Raw genomic sequence first — 20,623 nt, 5'->3', positions numbered from 1 at the left:
AGGATTAAAAGAGCTCAAAATAACAAAAGAAGCAAAAAGACAGCAAAATCTAACAGAAATACAAGAAAAGGAACAAAAGTGATATGCCCGACCCCTCAACAGCATCTCCCCAAGCAAAACAGAGAAGCCAGAAGACTGAACACGCCCCGTGCTCAGCGAGCACGGGGCCTTGCCCAAGAAGCAGCATAAAAGACAAACCTATAGAAGCTTCTATTGCCCACCACGGGGCCGTGCCCAGCGGACATGGGGGCGTGGTCAGGTTGCTGCAGGCGCATTTATTGTAATTGCGAATTACAATTAATGAAGAGAGAGAGTGTCAGATGGACATAGGGACGTGCCCAGCGGGCATGGGGCCGTGCCCAGGCTTCTGTTCAGCCTATAAATAGGAGTGCTTGGAGCCATTTCAACTCATCCCTTGGCACACTACCTCTCTCACACTTCACCCACCACCCACCACCACCATAAAACCATCATCCACCACCATCATCCATTGTCCATCATAGAGTGTGTGAGTCGTCTCGGGATCCAAGATTGATCGTAAGAGTTCTTGACAATCAAAGGCCATGTTTGCCTAAGTCTCTTACATCACTTGGTGAAGACAAGTGTTTAGTCTAATACTTTTTATTTTTAATCTTTTGCACTTTTTAATTGGTTTTGTATTAATGACTTTAATTACTAGTTTCTTATATTGAAGGTGATTCTTCCTTATCGTTTGTCCGTGGTGTCTTGGCATTATTTTACTGTCTATATTAAATAAAAGATTTTCACCATTCATATCTCCATGGTGATATGGAGGTATGTTGGCTACCTGGTCGGGGGTTAAGGGAACGGTTTGGTAAGAGTCTTGCCATTGTTCAGTGTATAGATCCTGCAAAGGACCTGGGTCAAATTTAGTAGGACCTCCTTCAATGCACAAAGGTATTGGATGGCGGGGGTCCAAACTCTTTGATCCCCTCATAAGTTAAACTACTATTAAAACTTTAACCCAGCTACTTAGAACTGTATCCCTGCTGACTCAGACTACTTAGCCGAGGGTAACGTCGCCTTCAAAAGAGGGGCCTACCACATTATGCATTAATAACTTAATTAATTATCTTTCAATAATCCAACCATTTAGGATTGTATCCTTGCTGACTCAAACTACTGAGTTGAGGGTAACGTCACCTTCAAAAGAGGGGCCTACTACAATAACTAAGATAATCTCTTAAACAAGTGCAAAAGTGCGAAAATAATCAAAGGTTACACTAACACACGAGTCGGATCCAAGTGATTCATCTTGTCTATCTGTTTTTACTTTTATTTTTATTTTCAGCATTTTAGTTAGTTTTATTTTCTTAGTTTAAAAAATCTTTTTCTAACATTTTGATTTGATTAGACGTTGAGGATAAACCGGTACTAAAAGCTCTTGTCTCCTTGGACGACCTCGGTATCTTACCAACACTATACTACGTCCACGATGGCTGCACTTGCCCATATGTGTGTTGAGTGTTAGTAAATATCGTGTTTTATAAATTTAAAACTTGGCTAAAAAGTGTAAAAGGGCTTAAAATATACACATAAAACATATACACACTAACACGCATCATCTTCCGTAAGTGGGTCACATCGGAGATGTACCCATCGCTTTGTTCTTCACTTTCTTCAGATTCTTCATCATCAAATTTTATTTTTGCGTATAACGCCATTAGTTCGTCTCTTCTTTGCTGCAGCCTATTCAAGAATATTACTGCATCATTGGATTTTGGATCGTTTGAAGGTGTTAAATCACAGAGTTGTTCAATGATAGATAGCAACCCTGTCTTCAACATTTCTTCCATTGGTCTTAAATATTGCACCTCGTTTTCATAAGTCACTTCAAGTGTTCCTTCTTCCTCATGAAATACCCAACTCCTAAGTTTTGGTATTTGTGTATCTTCAATATCATCATCATCATCATCTTCATTATCTTCTACTGGACACTTTCTCTCCAGTCTTCTTATTACAGTTCTTGTTCTTTCACAATCGTTGTCTCTTGGAACCCCAAGGGCCAGGATATCCTTTTGAATATTTTCATTCATTCTCATCATGGCTTTTATTGTTCTTACCTTAACCCTTCTCCTGTCATCGAACTTTATGATGAATCTTTTTTCTTTCCTTGGAAACCTCCATGCAATAACCTAGCCATTTTTTAAATTTTTGGTGTTTTGGAGAATATGTGGCGTTTTAGTTTTTTTGGCGTGTTTGAACTTGGATTCTAATGATCTTCTTTTATATTGACTTTTTTTCCACATATGTCAAGTAATTATGGCGTTTTGAAAAAGATAAATAAATTTAATATAATAAATGTTAGTAATTATGTTTTCCGTCGTTTCATTTTACTGTTTTATGCAGTTTACCGTGTTTTGTTTTAAGACTCAATTGTTTTAATGGTGTAACACGTCAAATCTTTTGACGGCTGTAATTATGGCGTTTTGTTTTCTGATGCGTGTTAGTGTATATATGTTTTAGATATATATTTTAAGCCCTTTTTACACTTTTTAGCCAAGTTTTAAATTTATAAAACACGATATTTACTAACACTAAACACACATATGGGCAAGTGCACCCATCGTGGACGTAGTATAGTGTTGGTAAGATACCGAGGTCGTCCAAGGACACAGGAGCTTTTAGTACCGGTTTATCCTCAACGTCTAATCTAATCAAAATGTAAAAAAAAAGATTTTAAAACTAAGAAAATAAAACTAACTAAATGCTGAAAAATAAAATAAAAATAAAACAGATAGACAAGATGAATCACTTGGATCCGACTCGTGTATTAGTATAACCTTTGATTATTTTCGCACTTTTGCACTTGTTTAAGAGATTATCTTAGTTATTGTAGTAGGCCCCTCTTTTGAAGGCGACGTTACCCTCAACCCAATAGTTTGAGTCAGCAAGGATATAATCCTAAAGGGTCGGATTATTGAAAGATAATGGATTAAGTTATTAATGCAAATTATGGTAGGCCCCTCTTTTGGAGGTGACGTTACCCTCGACTAAGTAGTCTGAGTCAGCATGGATACAGTCCTAAATAGCCAGGTTATAGTATTAATAGTAATTAACTTATGAGGGGGTCAAAGAGTTTGGATCCCCGCCATCCAATACCTTTGGGTATTGAAGGAGATCCTACTAAATTTGACCAGGTCCCTTGCAGGACCTCTAAACGCTGAACAAGGGCAAGACCCTTACCAAACCGTTCCCTTAACCCCCGACCAGGTAGCCAACATAACTCCATATAGACCGTGGAGATATGAATGGTGAAAATCTTTTGTTTTATATAGACAGTTAAATAATGCCAAGACACCACGGACAAACGATAAGGAAAAGTCACCTTCAACATAAGCAACTAGTTATTAAAGTCACTAATACAAAACCAAATAAAAAGTGCAAAAGATTAAAAATAAAAGTATTATACTAAACACTTGTCTTCACCAAGTGATGTAAGAGACTTAGGCAAACATGGCCTTGATTGTCAAGAACTCTTACGATCAATCATGGATCCCGAGACGACTCACACACTCTATGATGGACAATGGATGATGGTGGTGGATGATGGTGTTGTGATGGTGGTGGGTGGTGGATAAAGTGTGAGAGAGGTGGTGTGCCAAGGGATGAGTTGCAATGAAGCCAAGCACTCCTATTTATAGGCTGAACAGAGGCCTGGGCACGGCCCCGTGCCTGTCTGACACTATCTCTCCTCATTAATTGTAATTCGCAATTACAATTAATACACCTGCAGTACTTTGGGCACGCCCCCGTGTTCACTGGGCACGCCCCTGTGGTGAGCAGTAGAATCTTCTACAGGTTTGTCTTTTCTGCTGCCTCTTGGGCACGGCCCCGTGCTCGCTGAGCACGGGGCGTGTTCAGTCTTCTGCCTTCTCTGTTTTGCTTGGGAGGATGCTGTTGAGGGGTCGGCCAATCCACTTTTGTTCCTTTTCTTGTATTTATGTTAGATTTAGCTGCCTTTTTGCTTCTTTTGTTAATTTGAGCTCATTTAATCCTAAAAATACAAAAGGAAGACAAAAACACACTTTTTCCAACATTAGTACTAAAAAAGGGTTAGTTTTATGCCTCATTTGATGTAATTTATATGTTGCATTTTATACACATCAAATACCCCCACACTTGAATTTTTGCTTGTCCTCAAGCAAAACTCTTTAATATGTGGCTTACACTCCCAAATAGAATGGGTAGAAGAGAAGGTTTTGGCTTGTCATAGAGTGTCGGGATGTTTCCAAGATTGTTTATGTTTTATTTTTACTTATTTACAATTCTATTCGTCATGATTTATTAAGAACTTTTCATAAGGTGAATTATTTATTAAGGCATAACATACTTTTCTAAAATTCCATTTATATACAAGTTCACATACCTCACGGGAGAAATCACTCACACTCGGCCGAAGGTGTATTTTTAGTGAATCACTCGAGAGCGGCATGGAACTTATTCCTACCATAAGCTTGCCAAGCAATCAATCCTCCTCCTTTTTAACTTTATTCCTATGTAAATATCAAGAGGACTTTTTGGGTGAAGGGTTAGGCTTGGGCTAAAGGTGGGTAGTTGGGTTAGTGGTTAGTAGAAAAAAAGGGCGAAAGTCGTAAAAAGCGTCGATTTTCGTAAAACATTTTGTTTTTGTGACTTTTTTATTTTAAATGAAGTATTTCTTCAAACAAGCTTTTGTTTGAGGAGCTTTTTTTGTTTATTTCTAACTTCATTGTAAATATACATACATACATACATATATATATATATATATATATATACTAGTCACACGAAAACCGAACTTGTTACTAAAATAAAGGGTAAAAATAAAAAGGGTTTTTGGTGGGTAAAAAGGGTTTTTTTGGGTTAAGAAATGAAAAGGTTTAGGCTCAAAGGGGCTAACTAGGTGAAGTTTTTGGGTAGGTGAAAAGAAAAATAAAAATAATGGTGTTGAAAGAAAAAGGGTTAGACCTAATGCCATCATCATTTACTTACTTGGGTTTAAGTTGGTAAGGACCGGGAATGAATTGTCATGGCAAGTTCTAGAGTCGTAAGAACCAAGCGGCTATTCACACAAGAAACGAAAAATGAGCATTTAACGTAAAGATGTATATTTGTATGCTCTATAAAGGCTCAAAACTCACTTTTGTGGGAATGCGTTTTTATGTGATCAAGTATATATAATTAAATTTTAACTAAGCTTGTCATGCCGTTTCATAATTTTCTTATGTTGGTTCTTTTTATCATGACGCTATCGGTTGTAAATTTGTAAAAATATAACCGTGTTAGTCTTAGAATTCCCAACTTAAACTTAGACAAGTAAAAAAAAATGAAATTTTTTTTTGAAAAAAAAAATTTGGGGTGATTAGCGGTTCCAATAGAGTTTTGTGTAAGGCTTGTTATTAGGACTTGCAAAATTCAAGGTTTTAGCATCTCCCCCACATTTAAATTATACATTGTCCTCAATGTGTCCCAAAAATAAATTTTTAGGTTGATTGGATGTGTAAAATGGTGTTAAAAGCAAAAAATTACTTGCAGTCTGGACACGGCCCCGTGGGGACCGGGCACGGCCCCGAGTTCAGGTGCCAGTAACAATAATTAAAGAAAAGAAACAGAAGCCTGGACACGGGGGCGTGTTCGGTGAACACGGCCCGTGTCCAGTTACCTGAACTGGGCATTTGTCTGCAGGGTGTTCAGCACGGGGCCGTGTTGGCTGGGCACGGCCCGTGCTGAACTTACTGTAATGGAGAAATTGTTGTCGGGTGGCCTTGTTTTTGTGCATGGGTTTATGTTTCTCGTTTCCCTTGTCATCCTTGACCACCATGAGTGTGCTTTATTCCTGCAAATTAAAACTAAAAGATTAAACTTAAACTAAGGATAGTTCCGCGGATTGCCTCCGTGGTGCGCCACGTTTATAAGGGTCCTTGGCTAGACCCAAGGCAAGGTTATATGTTTTCTGAGCGGGATGTTTTGCACCCCATGTTGCACCGTCGGAGAGCATCATCCAAACTTGAATCAATAACCTTCACGTAATTGACCGGGTCATCGTCCTCTATTCTCTTCCCCACCCCAAACTTTACTTCATCATCCCCGTATTTCAAAGTGAGTGTTCCGTCATTCATATCTACCACTGCATGTGCGGTGGTGAGAAATGGTCTCCCTAATATGAGGGGGACTTTGGTGTCTTCTTCCATATCAAGTATGACAAAGTCGGCCGGGTAGACGAAATTGTCGACCTTGACTAGGATATTTTCAATGACACCTTGCGGAAATTTGACGGATCGATCAGCAAGTTGTATACTCATTTTTGTTGGACTCGTTTTTCCTAGGCCGAGTCTTTTGAACATTGATGAGGGCATGAGGTTAATGCTAGCTCCAAGGTCGGCTAGTGCATTACGAACGGGGGAGTCACCGATTGAGCAAGGAATTGTGAAGCTTCCGGGATCGATTTTCTTTTGCGGAAGTTTGTTGAGTACGAGGGCAGAGCATTCTTCGCCTAGGTTAACTAATTTCAATGTTTCAATTTTCCTTTTATGAGTGAGGAAGTCCCTCATGAACTTAGAGTATTTAGGCATTTGGGTTAGGAAATCAATGAAAGGAATATTGACATGCAATTGTTTTAGTAAACTTTCGAATTTTGCGAATTGCTCATCGGTCTTTTGTCGGATTAACCTACCGGGGTACGGAACTCGAGGAGTCTTGGTAGGCTCTGATGAGGGAGGGGAACCTTTCTCTTGTAAGGGCGGTGTTATGGTCTCCTCGGTAGGCGGCGGGCTTTCCGTAGGACCCACGGTGCGGTTCCGTAGTGTTATGAGATGAACTTGCGCCTTTGGGTTTGTTTCGGTATTGCTTGGTAACGCGCCTTGTGGTCTCCCGGAGAAATTTTGTGCAAGTTGACTTATTTGTTTTTCGATGTTTTGAATACTAGCTTGTTGATTTCCAAAATTTGATTCTAATTGTAGAAATCTATCCGAGTTTTTCTTTTCAGTGTCGGAGATGAGGCGAGATATAGTATCTTCAAGCCTTTCTCGTCCACTCTGTTGTTGAGGGAAATTTTGTGACTCATTTCTTGGTTGTTGAAAGTTTGTTCGTTGGTTTACGTTTTGTTGGTTACTACCATTGCCGGGTTCTCTCCAACCAAGGTTAGGGTGATTTCGCCATCCTTGGTTGTAGGTGCCCGTTGGAGGACCCGACGGCCTAGGTCTATTATCAATGTAGTTTACCGATTCTTGTTGATCGTCTGTTTCTTTCATACAACTCCAATTTTCATGTGGCCCACCACACCCTTCACAAGCCATAACCGAGATCGTTTTTGTCATTTCCAATTTTTTTTTATTTTTGAAGAAAGGGCCTCGATTTGGGCTTGTAAAGAAGTGCTTTCATTAACCTTATGGGCGCCCGGGGCAATGGATTTATTGCCTCGGGGAGTGTGCCACTGAAAATTGGTTTGAGCAATTTCCTCAATCTGATTATATATTTCATGCGGGCGACGATTACCTAAAAGTCCCCCGGAGCTAGAGTCCAGTGTTTGCCTTGTGTGTGGCAACAACCCATTATAGAAAGTGGACACTTGTTGCCATATCGCAAGGTCGTGATGTGGACACTTTCGCAATAGCTCCTTGAACCTTTCCCAAGTTTCATACAAGGATTCCCCGTCCTCTTGTGAATATGTATTAATTTCAGTCATTAATTTAGCCGTTTTAGCGGGAGGGAAATACTTATATAGAAATTTTTGGGCTAGTTCATCCCAGGTGTTTACCGATCCAGCTGGGAGGGCGTTAAGCCAAGCTTTTGCTCGGTCTTTTAGTGAAAAAGGAAACATTCGGAGGCGGATGGCGTCATTTGATGCTCCATTGATCCGAAAGGTATCACATATTTCTAAGAAATTAGTAATATGTAGATGGGGATCCTCGTCCGTAAGCCCATGGAAGGTTGCGGAGTTCTGAAGCATCTGTATCAAATGCGGCCGAAGTTCGAAGTTATTGGCTTCAACATTCGGTGCATTGATGGCGGCGCCGAGGTTACCTACGGTGGGTCATAGATAATCCATGAGGGTACGTTGGTCCGCCATTGGAAGTGGGTTCCCCGAAACCTTCTCTTGGTTTTTGGCTTTTAGTCTTTTTCTGAGAAAGCGTTCGGGTTCTTCTAGAGGTTCTTTTATGTCCTTATTAGAACTGGAGCTCATACAATACGTAGGGTTGGTGTCTGGTTCCAAGTCCTGCAACAAAAACAGAAAAGAATGATGGTCAGAAGGTTCACCACGGCCCCGTGCTCAATGAACACGGCCCGTGGTCGGAGTTACAGTGATTGTTTTCCAGATCCCAGTTACTGGAGAGTTGGACACGGCCCCGTGTTGCACCGACACGGCCCCGTGGTCAGCCTTCTGTAACTTGGAAATCTAAAAACTGTCAGTAACAACGCTGGGCACGGCCCGTGTCCGACCAGGCACGGCCCGTGCTAAGCTCTGCAGAAGCTGAAAAACTAAAAAAAAAATCCTAAAAAAAGTTTAAAAAGAAAAAAAATGATTAGGCCGTTGATTCCTAACTTTCTTAAAATCCTTGTGTCCCCGGCAACGACGCCAAAAACTTGATGTGTGTTAGTGTATATATGTTTTAGATATATATTTTAAGCCCTTTTTACACTTTTTAGCCAAGTTTTAAATTTATAAAACACGATATTTACTAACACTAAACACACATATGGGCAAGTGCACCCATCATGGACGTAGTATAGTGTTGGTAAGATACCGAGGTCGTCCAATGACACAAGAGCTTTTAGTACCGGTTTATCCTCAACGTCTAATCTAATCAAAATGTAAAAAAAAGATTTTAAAACTAAGAAAATAAAACTAACTAAATGCTGAAAAATAAAATAAAAATAAAACAGATAGACAAGATGAATCACTTGGATCCGACTCGTGTATTAGTATAACCTTTGATTATTTTCGCACTTTTGCACTTGTTTAAGAGATTATCTTAGTTATTGTAGTAGGCCCCTCTTTTGAAGGCGACGTTACCCTCAACCCAGTAGTTTGAGTCAGCAAGGATACAATCCTAAAGGGTCGGATTATTGAAAGATAATGAATTAAGTTATTAATGCAAATTATGGTAGGCCCCTCTTTTGGAGGTGACGTTACCCTCGACTAAGTAGTCTGAGTCAGCAGGGATACAGTCCTAAATAGCCGGGTTATAGTATTAATAGTAGTTAATTTATGAGGGGGTCAAAGAGTTTGGATCCCCGCCATCCAATACCTTTGGGTATTGAAGAAGATCCTACTAAATTTGACCAGGTCCCTTGCAGGACCTCTAAACGCTGAACAAGGGCAAGACCCTTACCAAACCGTTCCCTTAACCCCCGACCAGGTAGCCAACATACCTTCATATAGACCGTGGAGATATGAATGGTGAAAATCTTTTATTTTATATAGACAGTAAAATAATGCCAAGACACCACGGACAAACGATAAGGAAAAGTCACATTCAACATAAGCAACTAGTTATTAAAGTCATTAATATAAAACCAAATAAAAAGTGCAAAAGATTAAAAATAAAAGTATTATACTAAACACTTGTCTTCACCAAGTGATGTAAGAGACTTAGGCAAACATGGCCTTGATTGTCAAGAACTCTTACGATCAATCTTGGATCCCGAGACGACTCACACACTCTATGATGGACAATGGATGATGGTGGTGGATGACGGTGTTGTGATGGTGGTGGGTGGTGGATGAAGTGTGAGAGAGGTGGTGTGCCAAGGGATGAGTTGCAATGAAGCCAAGCACTCCTATTTATAGGCTGAACAGAGGCCTGGGCACGGCCCCGTGCCTGTCTGACACTATCTCTCCTCATTAATTGTAATTCGCAATTACAATTAATGCGCCTGCAGTACTTTGGGCACGCCCACGTGTTCACTGGGCACGCCCCCGTGGTGAGCAGTAGAAGCTTCTACAAGTTTGTCTTTTCTGCTGCTTCACGGCCCCGTGCTCGCTGAGCACGGGGCGTGTTCAGTCTTCTGCCTTCTCTGTTTTGCTTGGGAGGATGCTGTTGAGGGGTTGGGCAATCCACTTTTGTTCCTTTTCTTGTATTTATGTTAGATTTAGCTGCCTTTTTGCTTCTTTTGTTAATTTGAGCTCATTTAATCCTGAAAATACAAAAGGAAGACAAAAACACACTTTTTCCAACATTAGTACTAAAAAAGGGTTAGTTTTATGCCTCATTTGATGTAATTTATATGTTGTATTTTATACACATCATTTTCCAATGGCGGTTAGTTAACTATTGGACTTCTTTTGTTTTATATTCTTTTGCACATTTTTTCACTCTTTTTTTTATAATATTAGTTGTTTAAATTAATTTTATTATAGTTTGGTAGTTTATTTGGGGGCTTTTGTATGGCATTATGGCGTTTTACACGTATTTGCTAATTTTGGCGTTTTATTATATTTTTCGTTATAGCATTAATATTATTTTGTTGTTTATTAACTGACATTACAAAACAAACAATAGACAAAGAAAATTAAAAAAAAGTAAAAAAAAAAAAAAACAAAGTAGAAGCAATTTATTATTTTAAATTTTCAGTGTAATCAGTCACTTTTTTCTTTTAAAACTACAAGAAATGTGACAAATAAATGGCGTTTTGGATTTGGCGTTTTTTTATTTTCTTTGTTCATGTGTTGAATTGTCTTTGTTGATGTTTGAGCCATAGAGCGACCCCCTGTGGGTGGATGCTATCTGCCACTGGTATAGGTCTCTTCTTATCATCCAAACCTTCTTCAGGAACAAAGATGACAGTATGACATATGGGTGTCATCAGTCCCTCTTTTTTCAATTTTGTCCATCTCATGCAGCAAAATCTTTTCTTCACTCGCGTAAAAAATCATTAAATGAATCTTCATGCAGAACTTTTCTGAGGATAAAAGAAAAAGACGTTTTTGCTGTCGTTGTATTTTTTGGGGTTTTACATTGAGTTGTAAATTTTTTAGCAACCACTGTGTGTGTGTTTTTTTTTTTGTGTTTTTTGGTGTGATAAACGGAATGTGGTGAGGCGTTTCTATTTATAGAATTCTTTTGGCGCGTAGGTTAGGCGGGATGTTATTTTTTATAACACAAAATGTAAATAACATTTATTCGGATGTAAACTTTGGCGTTATATATAATGGCGTTTCCTATGTTATGGCGTTTTTGTAACCAGAGAGTTTAAATAAAAACACAGAAAAAAAAGCACCCAGTGATAAATTTGGCCTTTTGTATTTTTTTGGCGTTTTATTTTCAATGGCGTTTTATGTGAGGAATAGTTTTTTACTTTTTTTACCCTTAATGACATGTGTCCATGTAAAAAAATTGGTGTTATTTACTAAAATGTCACCGCGCCAATCTAGTCCATAGATTGTTTTGATCGGACGATTCATAAGCGTTCTCTCCGTTCTCACACTTTTGAGCGTTTTCTCTAAATCCTGACCCTATATATAGGATTAGGATCATGAGTGAACAACTTCTTGAGAGTGAACTGAGTGAACTGATCTTGGCCCTTGATCACTTTTTAGATTAAAAGGGTAAGATTGACATTAGCCAAGTACTTTTAATTAAAATCCCTTAATTTTCTCCTCTCGTAACTCTCTCTCTCTCTCTCTCTCTCTCTCTCATTTTTTATTATTTCTCGATTATTTTAATTATAAGAGATTGAAGGGCTAATGTTTTTTTTAAATAAACTGTTATGTTCCTTTTAAAATTAAATATTAAACCTAATTAAATTATGATTTTTAACATATGTGTATACATGTCAGTATATACAAGACTTATACACGTGTGTATTATTACATCTTGTTTTCACGGGTTAGTATAAACCAGATTTATACACTTGTGTATTATTCAACCACATATGTGTATACGGGTCGGTATATACCAGACGTATACACCTGTGTATTATTCAAGTACATAGTGTATACATGTCGATATATATTAGACTTATACACTTGTGTATTACTACATATTGTTTCCACTATACATCTTTTCATCAAACATTGATTTAATACATATATGTATAAAGAATGTAATTAAATATTTTTAATTGTGTTTCTAGCTGGAACAATATTTGATAATGTTTGTATTTTTTAAAATTATGAAATATTAAGTTAGGTAATATGTGAGAAAAAAAAATAGAGAGAATGTAATTAAATATTCTTTTAATTGGAAAGAGAAATCAGGAGAGAGAAAAAATTAATTAATTAAATGAAGATAGAAATATACAATTATATGCCTGTGTCTATTAAAATACTTGTAAGTTACAAAAGATAATTAAAATCTTGTCATTAAAGAAAAATCTAGATCTACAAAATCAATGGTCAGGATAAGTTCATTTTGTTCACAAATAAATCGTTGTTCACTCATGAACCCTACCCTATATATATATACTAAGAAACTGAATTTTCAAAAAAAAATAAAAAAACCCACTTGGTGCTTTTTGGGTTTTTTTGCTCAAAACGTTCATATAACGTAGATTCCCTATTTTTTTAGGAAAAAAGTTTGTTATATAAGGTTTTCTTGAGTTTTCTTAACTCAAGTGGGTTTTCTTTCTACCTCTCTCATATATATATATATATATATATATATATAGGGCAATTATAGGAAGAAATCCCATATTAGTTAAGAAAACTAAAAAACTCAAACGAATAAAACTCCTTTTGCATGTGTAACACATTTTTGCAGACGTATTATACGTGTAACAACCAGAGATTGTCATGTGTTACGTAACAGCTTTTACTTTTTCAGAAAAAGCTGAAAGTCGGCAAAAGCTGTTACATGTAACCCGTGGCAGCCTATGGTTGTTACACGTAGCACAATCTGCAAAAATGTGTAACACGTAGCTAAATGAGGTCCATTCATCTGAGATTATTGATAAAGAGGTAAACGCCACTATTCAGGTAGGAGATGTGGTTGGTATGGATTTGAAAAATTTTTTGCAGTCCGATTGTGGAGGAGATCATCTCGGAAAATGGGATTTCGGGTTGTTAATGAACTTCATGTCATTGAACATCCGTGGGATAAGGCGGCTTGGGTTAAGGGCTTGAGATTGAAGCATGGGGTTAATTTTTTAGCTTTGCAAGAATCGAAGATTGCTAATCCTCCTCTTTGGTTACTTTCAAGGTTTTGGGGTAACACTCTTTATAATTTTGAGTGTGTTGATTCTGATGGGAATGCGGGGGGTTTAATTTGTTGGTGGGATCCTGCTTCTTTCCGCCAAACCGGGGTTTTAAAATCTCGCTATGTAATGGTGATATCGGGGGTTTTGGTTCATGATAATGTTATTGTTAATATTGCAAATATTCATGCTCCGAATGACCCGGCAACTAGACGGAGTTTTTGGAATGAGCTACTATTTTATAGACGTTCTTTGAATGGGCTTTGGGTACTTTTGGGGGATTTTAATGAGGTTAGACATGCTGATGAAAGGCTGAACTCGGAGTTTTCTTTGCAAAATGCGATATATTTTAATGATTTTATTCGGGATGCGGAGTTGTTTGAATATAATATGGGAGGCTACAAATTTACCTATATGTCCGGTCAAGGGGATAAGCTAAGCAAGTTGGATAGAGTATTGGTTTGCACTGATTTCATGAACCGTTGGCCCGGGCCGGCTATCACGGCCCTTGCTCGCCATCTTTCTGACCATTGTCCGGTGCTTTTCTCATTGAAGGACGCGGATTTCGGGCATATCCCGTTCCGGTTCTATAACTCTTGGTTGGAGTTACCGGGTTTCGTCGATTTTGTGAATTCCGTTGTTTCTTTTTTTCAATTTTCAGGGCCTGCAGACATTGCGTTAGCGGCAAAGCTGAAATGGTTGAAGGGGAGAATCAAATTATGGGTCAATAATGAACGTAGGCAAAGGGATATACAGTTCTTGTGTGCTAAAAACGTGTTGAAGACTTGGAGGCTATTGCTGAATCTCGGCCATTAACTGATTCTGAAATGGAGGAACGTGTTAACGAAAAGAAGATTATGTTTGAGGAAGAGCACTTGAGATCGTTAGACGCACAACAAAAATCACGTGTTAAATGGGCTCTTGAAGGGGACGAGAATTCAAAGTACTATCATGGAATTATTAAGCTCAACACGGCGAACAATAGAATTCATGGGATTCATAATGAAGGTCAATGGGTTGCGGATCCGGATAAAGTTAAAGACCTGGTGGCGTCTTTTTTGAAGAAATTTAGTGATGTTGGTCGTCCAAAGCCGGAGTTTAGATGTCCGGATATCACTAAACTATCCGCAGATGATGTTGCTGTTTTAGATAGTCCATTTTCGATTGATGAAATTACATATGCTGTATTCGACTGTGATGGGAGTAAAGCGCCGGGACCTGACGGGTTTAATTTTACTTTTATCCGAAAGTTTTGGCCTATTTTGAAGCAAGATTTTTTAAATATGTTCGTGGAATTTCATACTAATGGGTACATTCGTCCGGGTTGTTTTTCGGCGTTCATTGCACTTATACCAAAGGGTCGTGACCAAGCCACTCTTTCGGACTATAGGCCTATTAGTTTGGTCGGGGTGCTGAACAAAGTGCTTTCTAAAGTCCTCGTTTTGCGCCTTAAGCAGTTTATGCCACGGCTCATTTCGGAGGAGCAAACCGCTTTTCTAAGTGATAGAAATATTCTTGACGGACCTTTGATCCTTAATGAGACCATTGCGTGGTTGAAAAGAGCGAAGTTAAAGAGTTTTTTTTCTGAAAGTTGATATAGAGAAAGCTTACGATACCTTGAGATGGGATTTTTTGGATGACATGTTGGCCCAAATGAATTTCTCAGCTAAGTAGCGTGGGTGGGTGATGTCTCTTGTTCGGAGCTCTCGTGCTTCGGTTCTTGTCAATGGATCTCCGACTTATGAGTTTTCGTGCCAACGTGGCCTACGACAAGGGGATCCTTTGTCCCCGTTTTGGTTTATTTTAGCCATGGAGGGGCTTTCTCGGATTATTAAAAGGGCTTCCTTGTTGGGCACTTTCAATGGAATTCGGGTAGGTGGTTCGGGGCCTATTCTTACCCATTTCATGTATGCGGATGATGTGGTTTTTTGCGGAGAGTGGTCCAAACGGAATGCTTTGAATCTGCGCAGACTGTTACGCGGGTTTTACTTGGTGTCTGGTCTACGGATTAGTCCATCTAAGAGTCGTTTTTATGGAGTTTGTGTTGATCATATTGAAACTTTGGAGATGGCTTCTGTTTTGCGAGTGCCATCGGGTGCCTTTCCATTTACTCATCTTGGTGTTCCCATAGCATCTAACATGAATCTTGTTAGAAGTTGGGATCCGGTCGTGGCTAAGGTGCGTAAGAAGCTGTCCGCATGGAAATTAAAGTGCCTGTCCTACGGTGGTCGGATAACTCTCCTGAAATCGGTACTAAGCTCATTGCCCTTATATTACTTTTCACTATTTCGAGCTCCTGTGCAAGTTATAAATGAGCTTGAGAAATTGCGACGGAACTTTTTCTTGGGCGGTACCGACGAAGTGGACAAAATGAGTTGGTTGGCTTGGGAAAAGGTTATTGTTCCTGTTGAATACGGGGGCATTGGGTTGGGATCTCTTCGTGATGCGAACTTGAGTTTGTTGTCTAAGTGGTGGTGGCGATTTAAAACGACTAATAAATCGTTATGGCGTAAGGTGGTGTGGTCTATTCATAGTACGGGTCGGGGCTGGTCTAGTATTCCGGTAAAGATCTCTATGGCAGGTGTGTGGAAACAAATAGCAAGTATCCCAAACTTGCTTCCTTTTGAGCCGGGAAAAGTTTTTAAAGCCACTGTTCGTAGCGGGTCGACAATTTTTTTCTGGCTTGATTGGTGGTGCTCGGATGATGTGCTCCACAAAAAATTCCTACTGTTGTTTGCATTGGAAAAGAGTAAATCATGCCTTGTTTCGGATCGTGTGTATAATGACGTGTCGCATTTGGGGTTCAATGCCGAGTGGAGACGCTTGGATTTCTCAAGTGATGAGCAGAGGGAACTTGACTCTTTGATGGCACTGTTAAGTGGGATTTCTATTTCTTTGGGCAGTGATTTATGGAATTGGGCCGTGGGGAATTTACATGACTACTCGGTAAAGTCTGTAAAGAAATGTATTTTTGATGCGACAAATACTCTTCCGATAACATCTTTTGTATGGTGCAATTGGGTTCCTAAGAAGGTGGTCGTGGTTGCGTGGCGTGCTTTCCTTGATCGTCTCCCTACGGTAGATGCTTTAGCTCAAAGGAACATACATGTTGGCTCTCAGGTATGTAGTGTTTGTGGCACAACTATAGAGTCGGTGGATCATTTATTTGCGGGGTGCCCGGCTTTTATGGAGGTATGGCAGTTGATTTTCTCTTGGTGTAATGTGCCGCATAGCTTTATATTCCATGCCCGTGATCTGCTCTCTCTGCCTTTGACTGCTAAGAGTGGTGTTCGTGTGAGAAAAGCGTTCTATGGGGTTATTCTGACGGCTTTTTGGAGTATTTGGAGAGCCCGGAATGACTACATTTTTAACCAAAAGGAAGTGTCGGTTAGACGGATCATGGAAGAGGTAAAGGTCATGAGTTTTATGTGGATTACTAAACGGGCGAAAATGTCGGATATATCGTAGGACTCTTGGGGTAGATTTGATCATTAAAGATGGGATAGTGTTCGGGTTTTTTTTTTCGGATGTATGTTTGTTTTCTGTTTTTCGGATTGTATTTTTCGGACTGTTCCCCGGGTTGTTTGTGGCTAGCTACTTGCTAGCATATTTAATAAAAGTTTGTTTTGCTGTTAAAAAAAACTAATATGCATTTTTTAACTATATATATACACACACATATGTAGATGTATATGTATAATTAATTAAACTCGAGACCGATATTTATGGTGTTGATAGGAATAATGATATGCATGAAAATACCCTAAATACAAGCAGCACGCGGAAGCTACGCCCACGCGTCTGAAATCAATCGCCGGGCGGATATCTCGAACAAGTGTGTTCTTGAATTTGAATCCCCAGCCCCTACCCCTCACCATTTATAAACCCTCAACACACACTTTCATTTGCATGTCAGCAGCCATTCCCCATTATATCTTTTAGGGTTTTATTTAATTTGTCACTGTCTCAAAATCAAGATTTCTGTCATCTTAATTTCAGCCACTACCCATCCGTCACTGCAACTTGTTCACGGTAACTTACCTCTTATCGTGTAGATATAGCCACTAATCCATTGGTTTAATTTACTGTTTCTAACTTATCACTGTAGTATGTCATTTTTTTTGTAATTAACTACCTGTTCTGAAGTGGGAGGTCCACGAATCTGAAACTTTGTATCTATCTGCCTTTTTATTATTTTATTACTTTTAGGGTTAGCTCAAAAAACAATAATAAAATTCTGAATTCTTTTGGGGGGTTTTCTAGGTTACAAGAAAAAAAGAGAGAGTCAACTGGTCTTTTTTTCTTTATTTTTGAATTGGACCCAAAAAGTCAAATTGGATTTCTTGAAATTCAACTCTTCTTAGCTTTACCATTCATGTGGGTGTGTTGAAAATTTGCAATCTTTTTCGAACTAACTATATTTTGGTACATATAATGGGGGCCATCTTTATAGATGACAGCTAAATGGTCAACTTTTCTCTCACTTCTGTGTGGTACATGTGTGTCAGTGTTAGGGTTTTGAGTGTGGGAATTAAGGGTTTTGGTTGTCTTCTACCCACCCCTTTGGGTAGTCTTTAATTTTTTGGCTTTTGGTTGTTGTATATGAATTTAAGAGGCTTGATTTACACACCCACAAACAGAGACAATTATCTGGGTATGTGATGAGAGGTTGAATTTAAATATCAAACCCATTTTGAAACAGTGATATAGATTTTTATTTTTTGAGACAAAAGGGATAGTTTTGAGTTTCTTGATGAGTTTTGGGGGGTTTTATGGTGGTGGTAGTGATTCAAGAATGATGATGGCTGATGGTTCTTTTAACAATATGCCATTTCATAGGGCTCCCTATTCTCAGCAACAACTCATCACTTCAACTATTCCTCAGCCTATTTATAACTCACAATCACTCTCTCTTGCTTTAGTATGCATTCCCTTATATATATTTTTCTTCCAATAAATTTGTGATATTTTTTGTAAAGATTTTTTGGGTATGCTTATACATGAATTTATATATGTGTTTGTGATGATTTAAACAGAAGCCCAAGATGGAAGGACTTGGAGATCATGTTGGTTTGATAGGTGAAAACTTTGAAGCAAATCTTGGAAGGGTTAGAGGAGATGGATCTGAAAGCAGGTCTGGTGGAAGTGATAATGTAGAAGGTGCATCTGGTGATGAACAAGATATCCCTGCCGGCCCATCTTCGGGTTTGCGCCCGCGACAGAAATATCACCGCCATACTCCCTACCAAATTCAAGAACTTGAAGCGTAATCTTTTTAGTAAATAATTAATTTTAACCATTTTATATTAGCTTGATGGAATGTTTATTTTGTTTGTTTGTGGTAATATATAGCTCTTTTAAAGATAATCCTCACCCTGATGAGAAAGAAAGATTGGCGCTTGGAAAGAAGCTGAATTTGGCAAACAAGCAAGTCAAATTCTGGTTTCAAAACAGAAGAACTCAAATGAAGGTGAATAATATTATATATTTAGATTATAACTAAACATTAAATTTCATTGATTCTTTGACTACAGCTAAACAAACAAACAAACGGACTTTTTTTTAAATGGCAAACTAGCATAATGCTAGGCTAAAACTATTGGCACACCAAAGGTGCTTATTTGCACACTTTAGGGTTTATATACGCTGTGTATAGACAGACCTATACGCAGCGTATAGAGTTGCATAAAAATCAGTGTCTGACTGAGTTCAGTTCAGTTCTGGCTGCTCCTATACGTTGCGTATAGGTAAAGAGGAACATTAATACCTCACTCCCGAGGGTGGGATAGAGATAGAGATCCTACTCCTAATTACACCGCGACTTAAAAATCTTTTCTATAAGGTATAAAATTACATGTAATGGATATATTTGTGCTGACATTGGTTAATTACATTGGTCTAGACTCAAATGGAGCGCCATGAAAATGCAATTTTGAAGCAAGAAAATGACAAGTTACGGATTGAAAACATAGCCATGAAAGAAGCAATTCGCGCTCCAGTCTGTAACAATTGTGGCGGTCAGGCAATGGTTGGAGACATATCAATAGATGAACACCATATCAGGATTGAAAACGCTCGATTACGAGATGAACTTGACCGGGTTTCTATTCTTGCTAATAAGTTTCTTGGCAGGCCTTTATCGTCCTTCGGTGGTTCATTACCACTTGGAATGGGGAGTTTCAACTTAGAACTTGGTGTTGGGAGAAACGGGTACGGTTTAAACCCAATGGATGTAGGATTACCAATGGGGCTCGATTACAGCAACGGGATCTCGAATGTTTTGCCTTTAATGTCACCTTCAAGACCTGGAATGATGGTGGCTGGTGGTGTTGGGTTGGATCTTTCATATGAAAAGAATATGTTTTTAGATCTTGCAATGAGTGCAATGGATGAACTAATGAAACTTGGACAGAATAATAACCTTCTATGGATCGGGAACACAGAAGGTGGCGGTGAAGTGCTCGATCCAAATGAGTATACGAGGAATTTTCCGCTTTGTCTCGGTATGAAACCGCACGGTTATGTTTCCGAGGCTTCACGAGCTAGCGGGGTTGTGATGATCAATAGTGTGGCTCTTGTGGATGCATTACTAAATGTGGTATGTTAATCTTTCATACAGGGGCGGACACCGCACCCAACACCCAACCCTTGCACGGTGGGGGTCATCCGACACCCATAGAAACTTTTTTGGGTCCGCCACTACACTTTCGTAATAAACTAATAGTCAAGTTTTATCTAAATGTTTTTTATAGGATTATCTTTATGTTTATGTAGAATCAGTGGAGAGATATGTTTCTTGGTATGATCGGGAGTAGTAGCATGATCGATGTGATTTCGGGTGGCACCGGAGATTCAAGAAACGGCGTTGTTCAACTCGTAAGTAATTTTTGAATTCTTGTTTGTAAAATTTGACTTAATGAAGTTCGAAACTGATAAACGAGTCAAACTTTGGTTTTATAGATGCAAGCCGAGATTCAGTTGGTATCGCCATCAGTACCGGCTCGTCAAATGCGGTTTATTCGGTACTGCAGGCAACACGCGGAAGGCGTATGGGCCGTTGTTGACGTGTCAGTTGATGCCGGAAGAGAAGGTTCAACATCTCGGAGACTTCCTTCGGGCTGTATCGTGCACGACATGCCTAACGGTTGCTCAAAGGTAATAGTTACAACTTGTTCGTACACACTTTTTTCTAATGTGTAAATGTCAACATACATCAATAAATTACACGGGTAAAAAGTCCAAAAATTAGAACAATAACCAAAAAATTTGTATATAGAACAATAACCAAAAATTTTGAGAATCAAACAAGCGTATTGCGAAGTGTTAACTGATCAAATTCAAAGGAAAATGTAAAAATCTCGAAACGATAAACACACCCACACAAAAAAACATATAGAATAATAACCAAAAAACTTATGTTGTCAGTTTGATAATACAAAAATTTAATGTCAAATAAAAAAAAAAAAAAAAAAAAAAAAAAAAAAAA

The 20,623-nt window shown here is 38.7% G+C and overlaps 1 protein-coding gene and 1 non-coding gene across 4 annotated transcripts in view; both read left to right on the top strand.

The window, feature by feature from the left end:
* The first annotated feature begins 7,586 nt into the window (after positions 1 to 7,586).
* Positions 7,587 to 7,693, top strand: LOC118492683. Its single transcript, XR_004894685.1, has one exon. It is a non-coding gene; the product is annotated as a small nucleolar RNA R71 (small nucleolar RNA).
* Positions 7,694 to 16,925: 9,232 nt separating this feature from the next.
* Positions 16,926 to 20,623, top strand: part of LOC110940552 (homeobox-leucine zipper protein ANTHOCYANINLESS 2) — a 10,619-nt gene continuing 6,921 nt past the window's right edge. The window contains exons 1-6 of one of the 3 annotated variants that reach the window (XM_022182098.2): positions 16,926 to 17,169; positions 18,174 to 18,403; positions 18,490 to 18,607; positions 19,040 to 19,735; positions 19,912 to 20,013; positions 20,098 to 20,292. In XM_022182098.2, the coding sequence (XP_022037790.1) occupies positions 18,183 to 18,403; positions 18,490 to 18,607; positions 19,040 to 19,735; positions 19,912 to 20,013; positions 20,098 to 20,292 (1,332 nt within the window). In that variant the 5' untranslated portion in view covers positions 16,926 to 17,169; positions 18,174 to 18,182. Of the gene's footprint in view, positions 17,170 to 17,630; positions 18,059 to 18,173; positions 18,404 to 18,489; positions 18,608 to 19,039; positions 19,736 to 19,911; positions 20,014 to 20,097; positions 20,293 to 20,623 lie in introns of those variants that run through there. The other 2 variants (XM_022182097.2, XM_022182099.2) reach the window with 2 other exon arrangements.

Source organism: Helianthus annuus, chromosome 5 (assembly GCF_002127325.2).
Source record: "Helianthus annuus cultivar XRQ/B chromosome 5, HanXRQr2.0-SUNRISE, whole genome shotgun sequence".
Taxonomy (NCBI): domain Eukaryota; kingdom Viridiplantae; phylum Streptophyta; class Magnoliopsida; order Asterales; family Asteraceae; genus Helianthus; species Helianthus annuus.
Note: the sequence above shows the minus strand (reverse complement) of the source record. Positions and strands in the feature narration are given on the sequence as shown.